General features: G+C 52.8%; 1 protein-coding gene across 1 annotated transcript in view; it reads right to left on the bottom strand.

Moving 5' to 3' along the window:
* The window catches only part of LOC102855481, a 167,818-nt gene that overhangs the window by 22,047 nt on the left and 129,135 nt on the right, over positions 1–16,636 (bottom strand). Inside the window, exons 19-22 of the mRNA XM_006887223.1 lie at positions 11,384–11,472; positions 10,108–10,256; positions 9,622–9,752; positions 5,503–5,817 (exon numbers count right to left, since the gene is read on the bottom strand). Coding sequence (XP_006887285.1) covers positions 5,503–5,817; positions 9,622–9,752; positions 10,108–10,256; positions 11,384–11,472 — 684 coding nt within the window. The remainder of the gene's footprint in view (positions 1–5,502; positions 5,818–9,621; positions 9,753–10,107; positions 10,257–11,383; positions 11,473–16,636) is intronic.

The following is a 16,636-nucleotide window of genomic DNA, read 5'->3' as shown; positions in this document are numbered from 1 at the left end:
TCCTGAGACAAAGGAAGTATCTGTGGGACTTGGACTCCTGGCCTGGACCCTGAGGGTCTCAGAACAGACAAAGACGCCGCCGGCTCTATCAAAGTCAGGCGCAGGGGTCGAGGGATGCAGGTGCCCGGGCCTGAGGGCCGATGTGTGGAATCAGAAGCTCTGAGGGCCCTCCCTGGAATCTGGACTTGGGGCAATCTCCCTCATCCTTCCATGTTCACCGATGCTGCACCTTGAAGACTAAGGCGCACCTGGTCCACGCCACGGTCCTGTCAACCCCCCACTTGCATGTGAGAGCAGCACAGTGACTCAAAGGCCAGAGAACAGTGAGTGTATCGTGGGGAACCAGACAAATGAGCGAATCTCTCATGGAAGAAGAAGAACGAGGATGTTCCCTAGAAGCAAAGACAATGAGGCTTTGCCTCATGGGCTTTGGGACCAGTCCTTGGAAAAGGACAGAAGGCTGGTAGAGGGTCAGCGAAAAAGAGGAGAAGATGGATGGACAACATGGTGACCACATGGACTCAGACACTGTAGTGCTATGAGGACTGCCTAGTACCGAGCGGGACATTGCACTGGTGGACTTGGCCGCTGGCAGTCCTCTGCTCAGGAACTGCTCTGACATTTGTGCTGATAAACGCCCTCCTCTAATTGTCAAATAAGTTAGCGTTGAGTTGTCTTGCTACCGGCAACTGAAATACACCCTAACTGTAGAAGAACTCTCCCAAGGTTTTAAAAGGAAAGATGTCGCTTCAATGACTAAGGTGCTCTTGACTCAAGCCATGGCCTTTTCAATCATTTAGAGCAATTACCAAAACCAGATTTCCCTTTCAGTTATGTGCCTGCACTGTCTTCGATCCCTCCCTCCCTGTCTCCATCCTCAATGAAACAAAAAACTAATAAAACAGAGGAGAGCACACAACAACAGTCATGCTTTGAATCTGAGTCTATACTTAGACCCAAGGCTCAACTTTCAGTCAAATCATAGATCTAAAAGGCAAACAATGTCAGTGCACACTCCTTAGGAAAAAACCCAACACAAGCACAAAAAGCAACACCTGCTCTGAGGGAAAGCTCAGAAGGAGGAACGAAAATGAGTAACAGAAGGAAGAAATGGAAGAACCCTGTTACCTTTTGAAGATTACAATCAGAGTCAGCCCAAAACATATTTGTGTGAATTGAGGACTGGAAAACAAATTTGCTCTGTAAACTTTCATTTAAATCACAATAAAAAGTTTAAAACCAAAGAATGTCCTGGAGGACATTATGCTGAGTGAAATATCTCAGTCACAAAAGGACAAATATTGCATAGCACCACTATTGTAAAATGCGACTGACACTGGGGTTGAGGGGAGACTGAGAATGAGGGAATAAATAATGTATACTGCATTGAAACAGATGAGTGAGGAAGAAAAAACCCCAACAACCCAAAGAATGAAGACATAAAATCAATATAAAAGAAAAAAGCAGAGAAAGTGGGTGGTGGGGATAGGTTTGTTGTTGTTAGGTGTCATCTGGGTGACTATGACACTTGGGGACCCTGAGAACCTCACATCGGAGCCCTGTCCTGTCCTGTGCCATCTCCACGGTCTCCTAGATGCTTGAGCCCATTGCTGCAGCCAGTCTGTCAGTCCATCTATTTGAGGGTCCTCCTCTCCCTCCACCTTCCCAGCGTGATACCTTTCCCGAGTACTGACCCCTCTTGACAACATCAAAGTGTGTGAGATGAAGTGTCACCATCCCTGCCTCAAAGGAACACGTTGGTCACATTTTCTCTAAGACAGACTTGTTAGTTCTTCTCACAGTCCATGGATTGCCAGTATCCTTCAAAACAGGCACCCGTTCTTCTGTAACACGTACTCCCTGCCCAACTGTTAGACATGTTGTTGTTGTTATGTGCCGTTGAGTCACTTGCAACTCATAGCGACCCTATGTAAAACAGCCCTAAACTCTGCTCTGTCCTGTGCCAATCGCACTGTCTCTGACACTCCCATCCTGATTACCCCAGTCACTGAATCAATCCACCTCATCGAGGGCCTTCCCCTCCTGCGCTGTCCTTCCACCCTACCAAGCATAATGTCCCTCTCCAAGGACGGGTCCCTCCTTACAACATGTACAAGGTATGTCAGATGAAGCCTCAGAATCATAAATGCAGGTTATACACATGGATTTCACCTGATGGTATGCATAGGAATCAGATTGATTATACCTGCAAAAAGAACCACCAGAGAAGCTCAATATCAGCTGTGAAAACTAGGCCAGGAGCTGATCAGTTCTTCTCTGGACCAGCTTTCACAGGTACATGAAGTGATTGAAAGTTGCATGACTTGGGTGTCAAGGGGAAATCTCTGCTTTTAAAGCTTTCAGGGGTCTTTGGCAGCAGATAGGCCCAGTGTCATGAATCATTTGGTTTCTTGCCTGCTGTGACTATGGGTAATAGGTACAGAGCTAGGCTGCCAACTCAAAGGCTAGCTGTTCAAATCCACCAACTGCTCTGTGGAACAAAGATGGGAGGGACTCTCCTCTCACGTGATTTACAACCTTGGAAAACCTGCTGCAGGGTGAGCCAGGAGTCGGTTTCATGGAGACGACACTGAGGGACCACATCGGATGTTGCTGGTTATTTCAAGTAAGTTGAAATCTTTGACAATGTCGATGTTTTCTTCATGCATGATGATGTTGCTTATGGGTCTGGTTTTAAGGATTTTTTTTTCATACTGAGACATAATCCATACTGAAGATTATAGTCTTGAATGTTCATTAGTTAGGGCTTCAAGTCCACTTTGCTTCCAATAAGTAAGTTAGGTTATTGATACATTCCAAGTTGGTGATTCCAAACCTGATGCCAAATTCTTCTTCCTACAGTCCAATTTCTTGGGTTATTTGCTTGACATATTCATTGAATGGGTATGGTGGGAGGGTGCAACCGGACACAGGCTTTCTCCATTTTAAACCGCATAGCACCCCCTTACATGTTTGAACAACTGTCTTGGTCCGTATTCAGGTTCCGCAGGCATACCATTCGGTGCTCTGGAATCCCCATTCTTCTCAGTGTTACTCACAGTGTGAGAACCCAAAGAATATCAATGAATGGATCAATATCAACCTGGAGGGAAGCCATGTCCTATCAACAGTTTAATCAGTGACATGGACAAACCAGGAGACACACTTCACCTGCATCAGATGACGCAGAGCTGCTGGTATGACAGATGACCGAATCAAGATCCCAAATCACTGTGACCGACTCTCAATGATAAGGATACGTGTGAACCATGCATTTATTTCAGCTCAGAGGAATGATTGGGGTCACAGGGACCAGCTCTGGCAATCACTGCGGTGACCTGGAACTTTACGCTGAAGGTAAGCTCACTATAGATCAGAAGCTGAAGCAATGGTTGTTAGGTGCTGATGGTTCTAAAAAGGACCCTCACGTCGTTGTTGTTGTCATGTGCTGTTGAGTTGCCTGCGACTCATAGTGACCCTACATACAACAGCCCTAAACCCTGCACTGTCCTGTGCCAATCTGTGTCTCTGACACACCTACCTACTACTCCAGTCACTGAATCAATCCACCTCATAAAGGGTCCTCCTCTACTGCGCTGTCCCTCCACCCTCCAAGCATGACTTCCCTCTCCAAGGACTGGAACATCCTTGCAACATGTCCAAAGTATATCAGACAAAGCCTCAGAATCCTTGCCTCCAAGGAGCAGCCTGGTTTAACCCTCTCCCAGATGAACCTGTTCGTTTTCATAGCAGTCCATGGTATATGCAATACTCTTCTCCAGCACTACAGCTCAAAGGCATCACTTCTCTTTCTATCCTCCCTGGTCAATTGCAAAGATCATGGCCTGTATTAAGTGCACCTTAGTCTTCAGAGTGACACTATTGCTCTTCAGTCCTTTGGAGAGGTCCCTAACAGCAGTCTTTCCCATCACAATACGTCTTTTAATTTCCTGGTGCCAGGAGTGTTGACTGTGGAGCCAAGCAAACTAAAGCTGTGAACAATCTCAATCTCTTCACCATCCATCCTGATGCTGCCAATTGGCCCAGTGGTGAGAACCCCTCATGTACAATATAGTAAAACCACACCCACTCCCAGCTACCCTCACAATCTACTGTGTTTTAGCCACTGTTACAGTCACTGTGTCACTTCATCTCACTGACCCTCCACCTTTCCCAGCATGATGTCTTTCTGAGGACTGGCCCCCCTGACACCATGCCCACCGTATATGAGATGAAGTCCAACCATCCTTGCCCCGAAGGAGCATTCTGGCTGCACTGAGGCGACTAGTAGCATGTTAATATAGTTTTCAAATATTTGAAAACAGATTTAGAGAAGAAAGATCAAACTTGTACCCATATATCCCTCGTGGTAGATAAAGATAGGTCTCCAGGTAGTGCAAACAGTTAATGTGTCCAGCAGTGAATCAAAAGGCTGGTGGTTCGAGTCTGCTCAGAGGCACCTGGGAGAAGGTCCTGATGGCTCTTTGAAGACTCAGTCCTGGGGCTCCTGTGTGCTTTTCTCCTCTAGCACACGTGGTCACTGTGGGTCAGAGGGCACTCAACAACTTGTCTTTTTTAGTATATCAGTGGAATTTTCTGGGACACAGTTTTCAGTTGACTATTTGAAATTTTTCTTCTAATGGTTCTAATAACAGAAGAGGCCACTTCCAGAATTCTGAGGTTATCAGAATGTGCTAGAAAGAATTCCATGCTGATGGCTTCCTTTTAAAGCACAGCCTTTTCTGTTTTAATACAAAGGCTTATTCTCTTTAATATCTTCCAAGTCAAATAATGCCCATAGGAAGTTCCAGAAACAATGAGGAGTTACTGTTACCCAAATTAGCACCATTGTATGTACATCTATGACAAAGCAACACAGTGCCACCTCTCCCAGAAGGGTCACCAGAGTCCCTTGCAAACAGCAATGGCCAGCACCATCTTCATTCCTAGCCCTAACACATGGCCACTCCTGTTCCTCAATGTGGGCATCGTTTTCCAGCTCACACCTTCCTTCTGCAGCGTGTCAAGACCCACCCATGCCCTGTGGCCTCATCTCCTTCCCCAAGACTTGTGGCTTCCTCAGCCAGGCTGGCTCCACAAACTGCCCGACAGCAGAGGTGAGTGCCCCCTGTGCCTTTCACAGCCATTCTGAACTACTTGACTGTGGACTAAAGGGTCATTGGTTCGAGGCCACCAACCTCTCCCAGGGACAAAGATGAGACCGATAGTCTGCCTCTGTGAAGACAGACAGCCTTGAGCACCCCATGGGGAAGCCCTCCCATGCCCCTCAGGGAGGTTGGGGGCCAGACCCAGCTCCATGGCAGGGGGCTTGGTTTTCAATTTTAGGGTTCCAAACCTTCCGTCCTACTAAAACCCAGAGACACAGAGCAGGGGTGGGGAAGCTGGGCCAGAGCCCCACTTCATCTCAGAAAGCAGCTGCAGCGGGTGGTGACTGAAACCAGCTTTGCTTCTACGAGCCTGCCCCCGGCCGTCTGTACTCACGTGCTTCTCATAGAACCGGTCCACCTCTCCCAGGAGCCGCTCCTGGCAGTCAGGGTGGGTGGCCAGGAGGTAGGTGGCAAAAGAGAGTGTGTTGGTGACGATCTCGTAGCCAGCGATGAGGAAGAGGAAGGCCTGGCCCACAATCTCGTCCATGGTCAGGGGCTTGGACAGCGCCCTGGCCTCAGCTGGCCGAGGAGGTGACACAGGGCACTTGGTCGAGGAGAAGACCTGCCGGACGGTGTCAAAGCTCTCCACGCCCACGGAGCTCAGGCAGCAGCGGGCATCCAGCATCACCTGGAGGAAGTCCTTGCGCCTCTAGGGAACAAGAACAGCCCAGCTGAGACCAACACCTGAGACTGTGAGTGAAGCTTCCAGAGTGAGAGGAAAGAATGCAGGTGTGTGTGGTCCTCAGAGAGACCAGCTGTCCAGATGCTGTGAGCCTGAGCCCATTGGTGACCCCACTGGTGGCCACTGACCCCACAGCCCACTGATGTCCACCAACCCCAACCCTCCTAGTGGCCCCTGACCCCACAGCCCACTGGTGACCAGAAACCCAATCCAGCTGATGACCACCAACCCCACCCCACTGATGACCATTGACCCCACAGCCCTCTGATCATCACCTCACAGCCCACTGATGACCACCACTCCTACAGCCACTGATGACCACAGCCCACAGCACACTGATGTCCACACCCCACAGTCCACTGATATCCACCACTCATAGTCCACTGATATCCACCAGCCCACAGTCCACTGATATCCACACCCCACAGACCACTGATGTCCATACTCCCACAGTCCACTCATATCCACCACTCATAGTCCACTGATGTCCACACTCCCACAGTCCACTGATGTCCACCACCCACAGCCCACTGATGTCCACCACCCACAGCCCACTGATGTCCACCACCTACAGCCCATTGCTATTTTGCCATTCTGACTCAGGGTGGCCTTAGAGGACAGAGCAGGACTGGCCCCTCACAGCATTTCTAAGGCTGTAATCTTGATGGGGACAATTGACTGGCCCCTCTTCCCCAGAGTGGCTGGTGGATTGAACCGCCAACCCTTTGATTAGCAGCCTGGCATTAACCGCTGGTTTCCTCGTCCAGCACAGAGGCCTGAGCTGCCCCCATTCTGGAGGAGGCAAAGCGTGGCGTGGGATGCTGCCTGGTGAAGGGCAGGCGGCTTCTCCTGGCTGCTCGGAAGCCCTTGAGCTGGTGACCTGCAGCAGTAGTGGACAGGTGTGCAGCAAAGGACTGACTGGAGACGGCCCAGCTTCCTGCCTTAGGGCTGCTGGTGGATTTGAACCACTGGAGATGTGCAGACTTGGTTAGCAGTGCACCGCTCTGTGGACTACGCCCCAGAGCAGGCGTGTGTGTTCCCCACTCTGCGGCTGTCAGGGAGCACAGCCGGCCCAGTCTGCAGGGCCGCGCAGGAGTTCCTCAGGGTGTGGTTGTATCAGCTGTAAGGCAGCTGCCCTGCGGGGGTCAGTGCTATGCACATCTGCTCACCAGCAGAGGCCACCATCAGGCGCATGGGGCAGGGGTGCCACAGTAGCCAGTGCCCTTTACTGGTCTGGCCTGGGGAAGGTCACGGGGACACTCCCGGCCAGATGGCAGGCGTGTCACGGCTAGGGTATAGGCACACCATGACAGCTGTCCTCTCTGGTCTGCCCAGTGGCTGGGGCCTGGAGTGATGTTTACCTTCCACATCCGTGTGGCATTTCCTGTGCAAACACATCTGTCCGACGGGAGTGCGAGTGTGTGCTGGCTCACCCCAGGCTCTCTGGAACGTGTGTGTGTGTGCTGTGTGTCGGCTCACCTCAGCCTATCTGGAGTGTGAGTGTGTGTGTGTGTGTGTGTGTGCCTCAGACAAGCAGCTCTCCCTGCCTCATGGGAGGGAAGGCTTGAGCAGAGCCCCCCAGTGACAGACTCCTGGAAAAACCTCTCACCAATGTCCCTCCCAGCAATAGATCTAGAATTTGCAGGTGACTGCACAGCCGGTGAGCTTGAGGCTGGAAGGAAGTCTGACTAGACTCTAAGAGGGAACCCAGCCCAGCTCTGTGGAACGGTGGGACCTGAGGGAGCTTGGATCTGGGTGAGGAGGGGCTGGAACTGAGGGAGACCCGGATGGACTCCGGAGAAGGGGCAGAATGGGAGCCTGCTTGGTGCTTTCCAGCCTCTGAGTCAGGCCAGACAGACCAGCTGGCTGGTCTCCCACCCTGAAGGGCAGTCATGTGCCATGTGGGTCTGGACAGTGTGGTGTGATCTGGACATGTTCTGGACCCCAGGCCTTTGTGAGCTGGTCTGCTGTCTGAGGCTGGACAGGGGGATGTGGCTGATCAAGGCCGCACAGTGCAGCAGGCCACCTCCTGGCCCTTGTTATTAACCCTTTCAGATCATCTAACCTTCCAGAAGCCCCTCAAGGCTCCTCCCTGAACAAGTCAGCTAACCCTTTCTGAATCGAGCTATTTTCTGCTTTGAATTTTGTTGTTGTTGCTGAAATTTTTGTGCTGAAATGTTTTAAGTAATGAGAGGCATTTTGAATGAAACCAGAAAACATTTTTCTAACAATGGACTTGAGTATATCAGTGAGGTGAGGACGACACAGCGTAGGGCAGAGTTGTTCACAGGCCTCTATGCGTCATAGGTAACCAGACGATATCTGCCGATAACAATGGACTTTGATACACATAGTGGGACACGCATGTCCTGAAGTGTCTCTAGTACCAGGGTTAGTGGAATGAGGCCCACTCCTCAGATTCTGTTGTGCAGCCCCTCGGCAGAAGGCCTTCTCCACCACATGGGGGTGAGCGGCTCCCCAGTAAACCCCAGACAGGGAGACTGTAGGCGGGCTCTGTATGCTCCACACATCATGAGGAGTTCTAGGTCAAAGACATTTCAAAGCCCAGCTTTCTCTTTTCAGTAGTTTTCTTCTTTGCATTGAGGCCCTCAGGAATGTATTTGCACCGAGATCTCATAATGAAATGATTCCTGCTTTTCTTCATCGAGTTCAAGCCATAACTAGTTAGCTGTTATGTATAAAGCACAGTGAAGTCTGTTAGATGGTAGCCCAGTTGTTATCCAGTCAATCTTGACTCTCAGAAACTCTGTGTGTGGAGAGTGGAACCTGGGCGTTTTCTATTCTAGCATTTTTGTTGTTGGTTTCGTTATGGACTGTTGAGCTTGAACTGACCCACAGCTGACCCTCCGTCTGTTTTCAGAGGCAATAACTGCACCGGAGGAGACTGCCCACCCTTCTTCTGTAGAGCAGCGAGTGATGAAAGCTGTGTGCATCTGGTCAGCAGTGCAACTCCTTACCACGAGGCCACAGAACTCTCCTAGCCCTTTAAGTGGCTGGGTTTTCAGAAGCAAAGTGCCAGGCCTTTCTTCCAAGGCACCTCCAAGTGGACTTGAACTCTTCACCTTCCCAAGAGCAGCCGAGTGGACTTTGTGGAATGAAAAGGCAAGTCTCTGACAATGCTTGCTAAGGGGACCAGTGAGCTGTGCTGTGGATTCCGTTACACTGTCATTCTCTGTCTTAGGGGAATGAGGGATCACTTCATAGCAGCTTGATATCTATCAGACATTTTGCCATTTTTTAGTAAAATAAGCAATAATGACTTCTGTCTGCTCCTTTCTGGCTCACTGTGACCCTCCAGCAGGCTTCCAAGGAGGAGACTGACCACCTTCCTCCTGTACAGATACTGTTGTGGGTTAGAACCACAGACCATGTGGTTAGCAGCACAGGACATGACACACAGTGTCACCAACCCTCCTCAGTACAAAGATTAGTTCATGAAAATGACACAGGGGTACATTCATCTAGAAAGTTCTTTGGAACCTCTATATCCTGTGCTTGGGGTGATGCACAAGGCAGTGGGGAGTTCTGGTTTGGGGCAGTTTGAGCCACACCCCCACAGCACAGTGTGGTCAGACGCTGCCCTGGGACATCCCCCCCCCTCCTTCCTCCTCCTCCTCTCTCCAACTCCCGCTTGCCCCCAGAGCTCTCAGGGGTGGTCACTGAGGGGACCCAGGGTGTGACCTACGGGGCTGGGAAGGAAGAGTGGATGGTGACGCAGTGTCCAATCCCCTCTGGCGCTGGAGAGCTCACCTCCCCTGTGGCTTGCTGGTCCCTGGAGACAGCCACGTTCCTGACGAGCTGGTTAAAGAAGCCGTTCAGCTCCTCTCGCTTCTTGTTGGGCAGGATCCGGACCAGTGGGACCATTAAGGACGGGAAGGACACTGGCCAGAGAAAAGATAGTGGACTGAGAAGAGGAGGGATGAAGTGGGTCTGTGGTCATGTCCATGAGTGGTGGTTATTCTGTGGTCAGAGGTCATGCCTGTGGTCGAGGTCATGCCCATGGGCAATGGTAAGGCCCATGGACAGTGGTCATACCCGTGAGTGGGGGCTATTCTGTGGACTGTGGTCATGTCGTGGGCACTGGTCGCCGGCTGGGACGCATGGAGTGTAGATGGCCTCAGGAGGACAGAGCTCCACAGAGTGTCACAGACCCCGAGTGCCCCTCCAAGGCAGCAGGTGTCCAGGGCCTGCCCCTCACTGTAGCCAGGCTCCTCACCCCCTTAGGGCCACACTTACAGATCAAAGCCAGGAAGGGCCTGGGCACAGAGGACTGGAAGAAGCGTCGACAGTGGACCACGAAGGGGTGCTCCGGCATCTCGTGGGAGTCCAGCGGGGTGCCGAAGGCGATGCTGGCCACCAGGTCAGTGGTGTAGCAGGTATAGCAGCTGCAGGGGAGGACACAGGTGAGCTTGGGAGGGGGCAATCACAGCCTGGCTGCAGAGCAGGGAGACCCTCCCCAGGAGTGATGGCCCCTGGGACCACTACCTGGGTGACCTGGCCCTGCAGGAGGGGTGGGTGGAAGGAGCTGATGCACCTGAGACAGGTGAGGGGCCAGTGGAGGACAGGGGAGTAGCTGACGCCCTCACTGGGTAGTGACTGCAGAGCAAGGTGGTTATGTACCATTGAGCCTGAACTTGACCCTTTATCCGGTTTTCAGAGGCAGTGTAATCGCACGGGAGGAGATTGCTCATTTTTTTTCTCCCAAGGAGCAGCTGGTGGATTCAGACCACGTGCCAGTGTGTTGGCAGTGCTGCTCCTTCCAGGGAACAGACAAGGACAGGGACAGGCAGGTCCTTGAGCTCCTGACAAGCAGACAGACTCCCGTGTGTGACCCAGCCAGCCCCTCTGTGCAAAGTGGATGCGCTCAACTGGGTGATGTCTGAGATACCCTTCAGCTCTGAAGAGGGACCTGGTGGCACAGTGGTTAAGTGCCTGCTTGCCAAGCAGGAGGTCAGTGGTTGGAATCCCCCAGTCAGCAGCTCCGTGGGAGGGAATGAGACGGACAGTCTCCTGTAAAGGAACGTGGACTGCCCGCAGGCACATGACCCTATCCCGCAGGGTCGCTGGGAGCCACATTGGCTGCGGGGCAGCAGCTCTGTCATGTGGACACCCCGATGCTGACCCACAAGGTTCAGGGGCCATCGTCCCTCTGGGTGATTGGACTGCTCTTAACAGAGCTGTGGGACACCCCCAGGGCACGACCTATGACAGACAGAGACCACTCAGGGTCAGGGACCAGGAGCCCCCCAGAATGAGGGCTGCTGGCTGGGCCCGGTCCTGGGTCTGAGGAGGTACAACCGATGGGCACCACAGTCTCACTCCAGCTTTGTTCCAGTGGACCTGTACTTTAGGCAGGTCTCCATCAGTTCCCCTGCGTTCTGTGTGCGCCTCTATTTCTGTAGCGAGCTGGTCCCAGTGGTCCCCCAGCATGGCACAGTGTACACAGGGCATCCCCTCGCACTGAGGACAGAGTGAGGCTTCCACCGTGGGCGGGCAGGGTGGCCGCTCTTACCGCTGGATGTCGAAGGGAGCCCCAGAGCCCGAGTAGGGTTCCAGGTGCATCAGGAGGAGGTCACAGGCTTGGCTGACGAGGGGCATCACCTGAGGGAGAACAGCAGAGGCGTGAGGGCAGCAGGCAGGTGCAACCTAGATGGGGACAGAGTAACAGGTGCTCCCTGGGAGATGGATGTGGTTTGAAGGTGCTTTCCACACAGGTGAGGTTCAAGAAAAGGTAAACATTCACAATATTTTAAAAGATGTGAGTAGGTAGCCCCCAGGGAGCCCTGGCTGCCTGCTGCCAAGGAGCGGGGCTGTAGTCCCAAAGGCTCACGGTTCAGACCCACCAGCTGCTCCGCAGGAGAAGGATGGACAATTCCTCCGTGTGATAAACTGCCCCTGAGTGCCCAGTGCAGAGTCAGCTATGGGTCAGTTCCTCCGCGGCAGGATCCAAGAACAACAGACCAGCCAGAGGCATCAGCAGAGCCTCGGCCATAAACGTCTGATTTATAACCCATAGCAAATCTCGATTTGAGCTTCACTAAGACTGTGCTGGGTGTTTTATTTTCGTTTTTTAAGACTCTCTGATGGCACAGGGGGTTAAATGTTTCTCTGTTAATGAATGGTGAGTGGTTCAAGTCCACCAGCTTCTCTGAAGTGAGAGGCGTGGCAGCTGGCTTTCGTGGAGATTCATAAACGTGGAAACCGTCCAGAGCAGCTGGTTCTTCTCTGCCCTGTCGGGCTACCGTGAGGGACCAGACCCGGAAAAAGACATCATGCCCGGAAAAGGAGAGGGTCAGCGGAGATGAGAAAGACCCTTGATGAGATGGATGGACACAGCCAGCGACAGTGGACCTGAGCACAGCTGTGTGAGGACGGCTCTGCGTGGGGCGGGCTGCTTCTGTGTGTGAGTAGGGTGACTGAGGAGGGGGCTCAGGATGTGGGTGAGGTTTGTTCTGTGTGTGCAGGATGACTGGGGAGGGGGCCCAGGGTGGGCGGGCTCTGGTCTCTGTGTGCAGGGTGACTGTGGGAGGGGTCCCAGGGTGGGTGAGACCAGAGTCTCTCTGTCTTAGGGTGACTGTGGGGTGGGGGTCCCTGGGTGGGTGGGCTCTGGTGTCTGTGTTAGGGTGACTGTGGGGAGGGGGTCCCAGGGTGGGAGGGCTCTGGTCTCTGTGTTAGGGTGATTGTGGGGAGGGGCCCCAGGGTGGGAGGGCTCTGGTCTCTGTGTTAGGGTGATTGTGGGGAGGGGCCCCAGGGTGGGAGGGCTCTGGTCTCTGTCTTAGGGTGACTGTGGGAGGGGTCCAAGGTGGGTGGGCTCTGGTCTTTGTCTTAGGGTGACTGTGGGAGGGGCCCCAGGGTGGGAGGGCTCTGGTCTCTGTGTTAGGGTGACTGTGGGGTGGGGTCCAGGGTGGGCCGGCTCTGGTCTCTGTGCGCAGCATGACTGAAGAGGTCTTACCTGACAGCACTAAAGGCAGCAACAACATGCATTACAATCAACTCACCGGCAGCAGGTGTTGTTGTTATGTGCCGTCGAGTTGCCTGCGACTCATAGCGACCCTATGTACAAGAGCCCTAAACTCCGCTCTGTCCTGTGCCAATCGCACTGTCTCTGACACTCCCATCCCAATTATCCCAGTCACTGAATCAATCCACCTCATAGAGGGCCTTCCTCTCCTGTGCCGTCCCTCCACCCTCCCAAGCATGATGTCCCTCTCTAAGGACCGGTCTCTCCTCACAACATGTCCAAAGTAAGTTAGACGGAGCCTCAGAATTCTTGCCTCCAAGGAGCCACCCGGTTTAACCCTCTCCAGGACAAATCTGTTTGTTTTCCTAGCAGTCCATGGTATTCTCAATACTCTTCTCCAGCACCACAGGTAATAAAAAAAAGAAAATGAAAAAAATGATCAACAAGCACTTAGTCAAGACAGGGTGGGCACCCATGTTATGGGAATTTGAGCATGAGAGTCTGGATGCCACGGCGCACACATACAGGCACACCCTGGTACGACCCCCTGATTGATAACCCCTAAATCATTAGACAGTCCAGGGGTGTACAGTGATTGGTAACAACTGGGTCCTGCACTGTGATGCACATCAAAACATTACTATAACTATATACTGTGGTGTTAGGTGCCATCGAGTACGACTCATCGCGACCCTACAAATGACAGACGTGAACCCTGCCCTGTCCTGTGCCGTCCTCACTACCTCTGACACACAGCCCCTTACTGCGGTCACTGTGTCAATCCACCTGGTTGGAGGTCTTTCCGTCCTTCACCATCCCTCTGCCTTTCCAAGAATAATGTCCCTCTCCAAGGAAGAGCCTCCCCTAGCAACTGAAGGCATTTTTGTGTGTCAAGACACGCTTATTTTATGTTTTCTATGCCCAGAAAAGCACATTCTAGCCTGCATGCCGGGGAGCTCTGGGAGTGCAGCCCACAGGGATTGCACTGCTAATCCCAAGGGGCACCTCTCAGGCAGCTTGGATCCCCCAGTGGCTTCATGTGAGGAAGACGGGAAATCTCCTCCTGTGCAGTTTACAGCCTCCAAACTACGTACCCCCCCCCGGCGGGTCAGCTGTGAGTTGGTTCCACAAGACAAACATTAGAATAATTGGGTGCAGATAGAATATATCCGATTCTTCTCACTCACATACAGATTACACTTAAAGACAGACACAGGACCCAGAGTGCAGGCCCCCTGGCATGGCATACAGGCCCCGGCATGGTGAGCAGGCGTCCAGGGACTGGCATGCAGGGCCCATCTGTCCTAGGTCTGCATTCAGCCAAGTTGCATGTTTGCTTCCCATGATGCTTTAGTCTCTCTCTCTAGAATATAGAACCTGGGGGAGCGCTGGTGGCCTAGTGGCAAGGAGCTGCAACTATAATCCCAGAGGCGCATGGTTCGAATCCACCAGATGCTCTGCCGGGGAAGGAGGGACAATCTCCTCCTGTACCAGTCAGATCTGATTTGACGGTACATGCACACAAAAATAATAAAATAAAATAAAAATTTTAAAAAAAGAATATAGAACCTGAGCATCCCAAGGAGTCTCTGGATGGAGCAAAGGTTAACACACTCAGCTGATAATTGAAAGGTTAGCGGTTCAAGTCCACCCAGGGGTTCTTCAGAAGGAAGACCTGGTGATTTCCTTCCGAGGAAACAGCCATTGAAAGTCCTGTGCAGCACATTTTATGACACACACAGGGCGCAGTGAATCAGAATTAGCTCTCAGGCAGCTGTCCACCTGTCCTGCTGGTCTACGAGGGACTGAGCGCTGAGGACGCCACAATTTCGGGCTCGTCAGTTAGATGTGCAGGTCTAAGCACACACAGCCAGGCTCCAGCTTCCAGACAAGCCAGCTCAGACCTCTGGCTGCTGAAGCAGAAGCGTGTGAACCGTCTCCTCCCCTCTCCCCACGCGCAGTCATGGGAGGAATGAGCTTGGCCACCTTGGTTCGTCCTAGGTCGCCCTATGTCGACGGTTCTCGACTGGTGCCTTCTGGTCTAAGTGCCCGCACACCGTCTGTTTCACAGCTGTCAGTGCTCGAGTCCCCGAGCACGGGGCACTGGGGCACTGACATGGCTGCAGGCCTGTTCTCCCGAGGAAGGAACCCCACTCTCCTCTCTTGTGGACCAGATTCAGCAGCATATACCAGCGGGTTCACGGGCTGATTCCTGTGGTACTGTCACAAGTGGAGGGGTGCAGGAGAGCCTGCTTTAATAACCCCCCAAATCTGTCAGGGTCATTTCAGAGCAGCAGTCTCATCACTTAATTTTTCCTTTCACTGTAATAAAGGGAAGTTTGGCCAACAAGCTCGAGAGGCCTTTCCTGGGGAATGCACACCCAGAGCGTGTGATTTACACCCGGGCTGGTCTCCGCAGCCGCCCGGGACCCACACCCTGGGGGCCGAGCACTCCCCCCGAGCTCACAGCGGGACGCCCTGCTGTCCCCCGTCCTGACCATCATTTCCTGCCACACTCTGCCTACCGTCGGTGCAGCCCAGGGGATAATGGCGTTTTTATGTGGGTTAATTGTGATCTGAGATAGGGCATGTAACATGAAGAGCATGGTCCTGAGCAGAGCAGGGAGAGGCGAGGAGGCGGGCGTCCACTCCGGGTGCTGACCAATCGCAGGCCCTGCAGCCTCCTGCCGGCTGGTCTCGGCTAGCAGTTACGGAATTCTCACACGCATCGCATACAAACAAAAGCTCTCTTTGTTGGGTTGGCGTAATCTTTATACAAACCACAGACTCTGCATTTCCCCCCAGACCTATGGAGCTGCGGGCATGCACACACATGTGCGCACACACACATGCATGTATACCTGCACACGTGTGCACACACACTTGTGTACACACCTGCACACATGTGCACGCGCACACACACAGAGGCGACCACATCATGCCCTGTGCTGTCACCGCTCGGATCTCAGTAAAAGCCTTGCATTGGTTTGTTCTACACCCACCCCCACCCCCGCCTTCTCGTTGTCATTTATTTCACATCATGCGTGTGGGTCACCCCTGCAGGCAGATAAGCACCAAAGGCTGAGGCTTCTTGCAGTGTGACCTCTGCCCAGGGACGATCTAGTAGCTATCCTGGGAGCACCCTCCCTCCCTCTCCTCTCTCAGTGGTTACTTGGTGATGCAGGGGGTAGGGCTGTATTACTCTGTGAAAGCAGCTGTCATCCCCCATGGGGACATCAGGGCAGAGAACCACCCAAGGACAGGGGTCTACTCTTGCTGGCATCCACTCTGTAACTAAAGAGTCCAATCAAGAGAACAGGCCCTCCACCAATTGTGCCTAAGAAATGTAGGTGTAGGGAGACCAGGTGTAGAGAAAGGGTTGTGCAGAGAATTCTAGAAGGCGGAGAGGGCCTTCTGAGTGGACAAACAAGGGGAGGCTCTTGTGGAAGGACCCACCACGGCTCAGGCACTGCCCGCCCTCTTTCCCACCATCTTGGAGTCTTGCCAATGGCATTTCCACCTCCGAGGAACACACAGGCCTTGTTGAACCACACTCTCTGATGAGTATCTTTGCCTCCTGGCAATTCCTGGCTATGTGGCCCTGGCCAAGGAGCAAGACCTCAGTGAGTCTGTCTTCATCTGTAAAATGGGAAGAAGGCCACTTCCCCTACCCACATACACATGGAGTCTAAAAGGATCAGAAACAACACCTGTCAGGCGCTTGGTACCAGGATTCGGTGGGGTCATCCCCGTTTTGGCCTCCTGTTCCTCACAGGCCACCCCATCACATCCTGCTGGGTTTGG

The sequence above is a fragment of the Elephantulus edwardii genome, unplaced genomic scaffold, assembly GCF_000299155.1.
Source record: "Elephantulus edwardii isolate Elephantulus edwardi_28Jun2011 unplaced genomic scaffold, EleEdw1.0 scaffold00055, whole genome shotgun sequence".
NCBI lineage: Eukaryota > Metazoa > Chordata > Mammalia > Macroscelidea > Macroscelididae > Elephantulus > Elephantulus edwardii.
The sequence above is the reverse complement of the archived record's forward strand: the minus strand, read 5'-3'. Positions and strand labels throughout refer to the sequence as shown.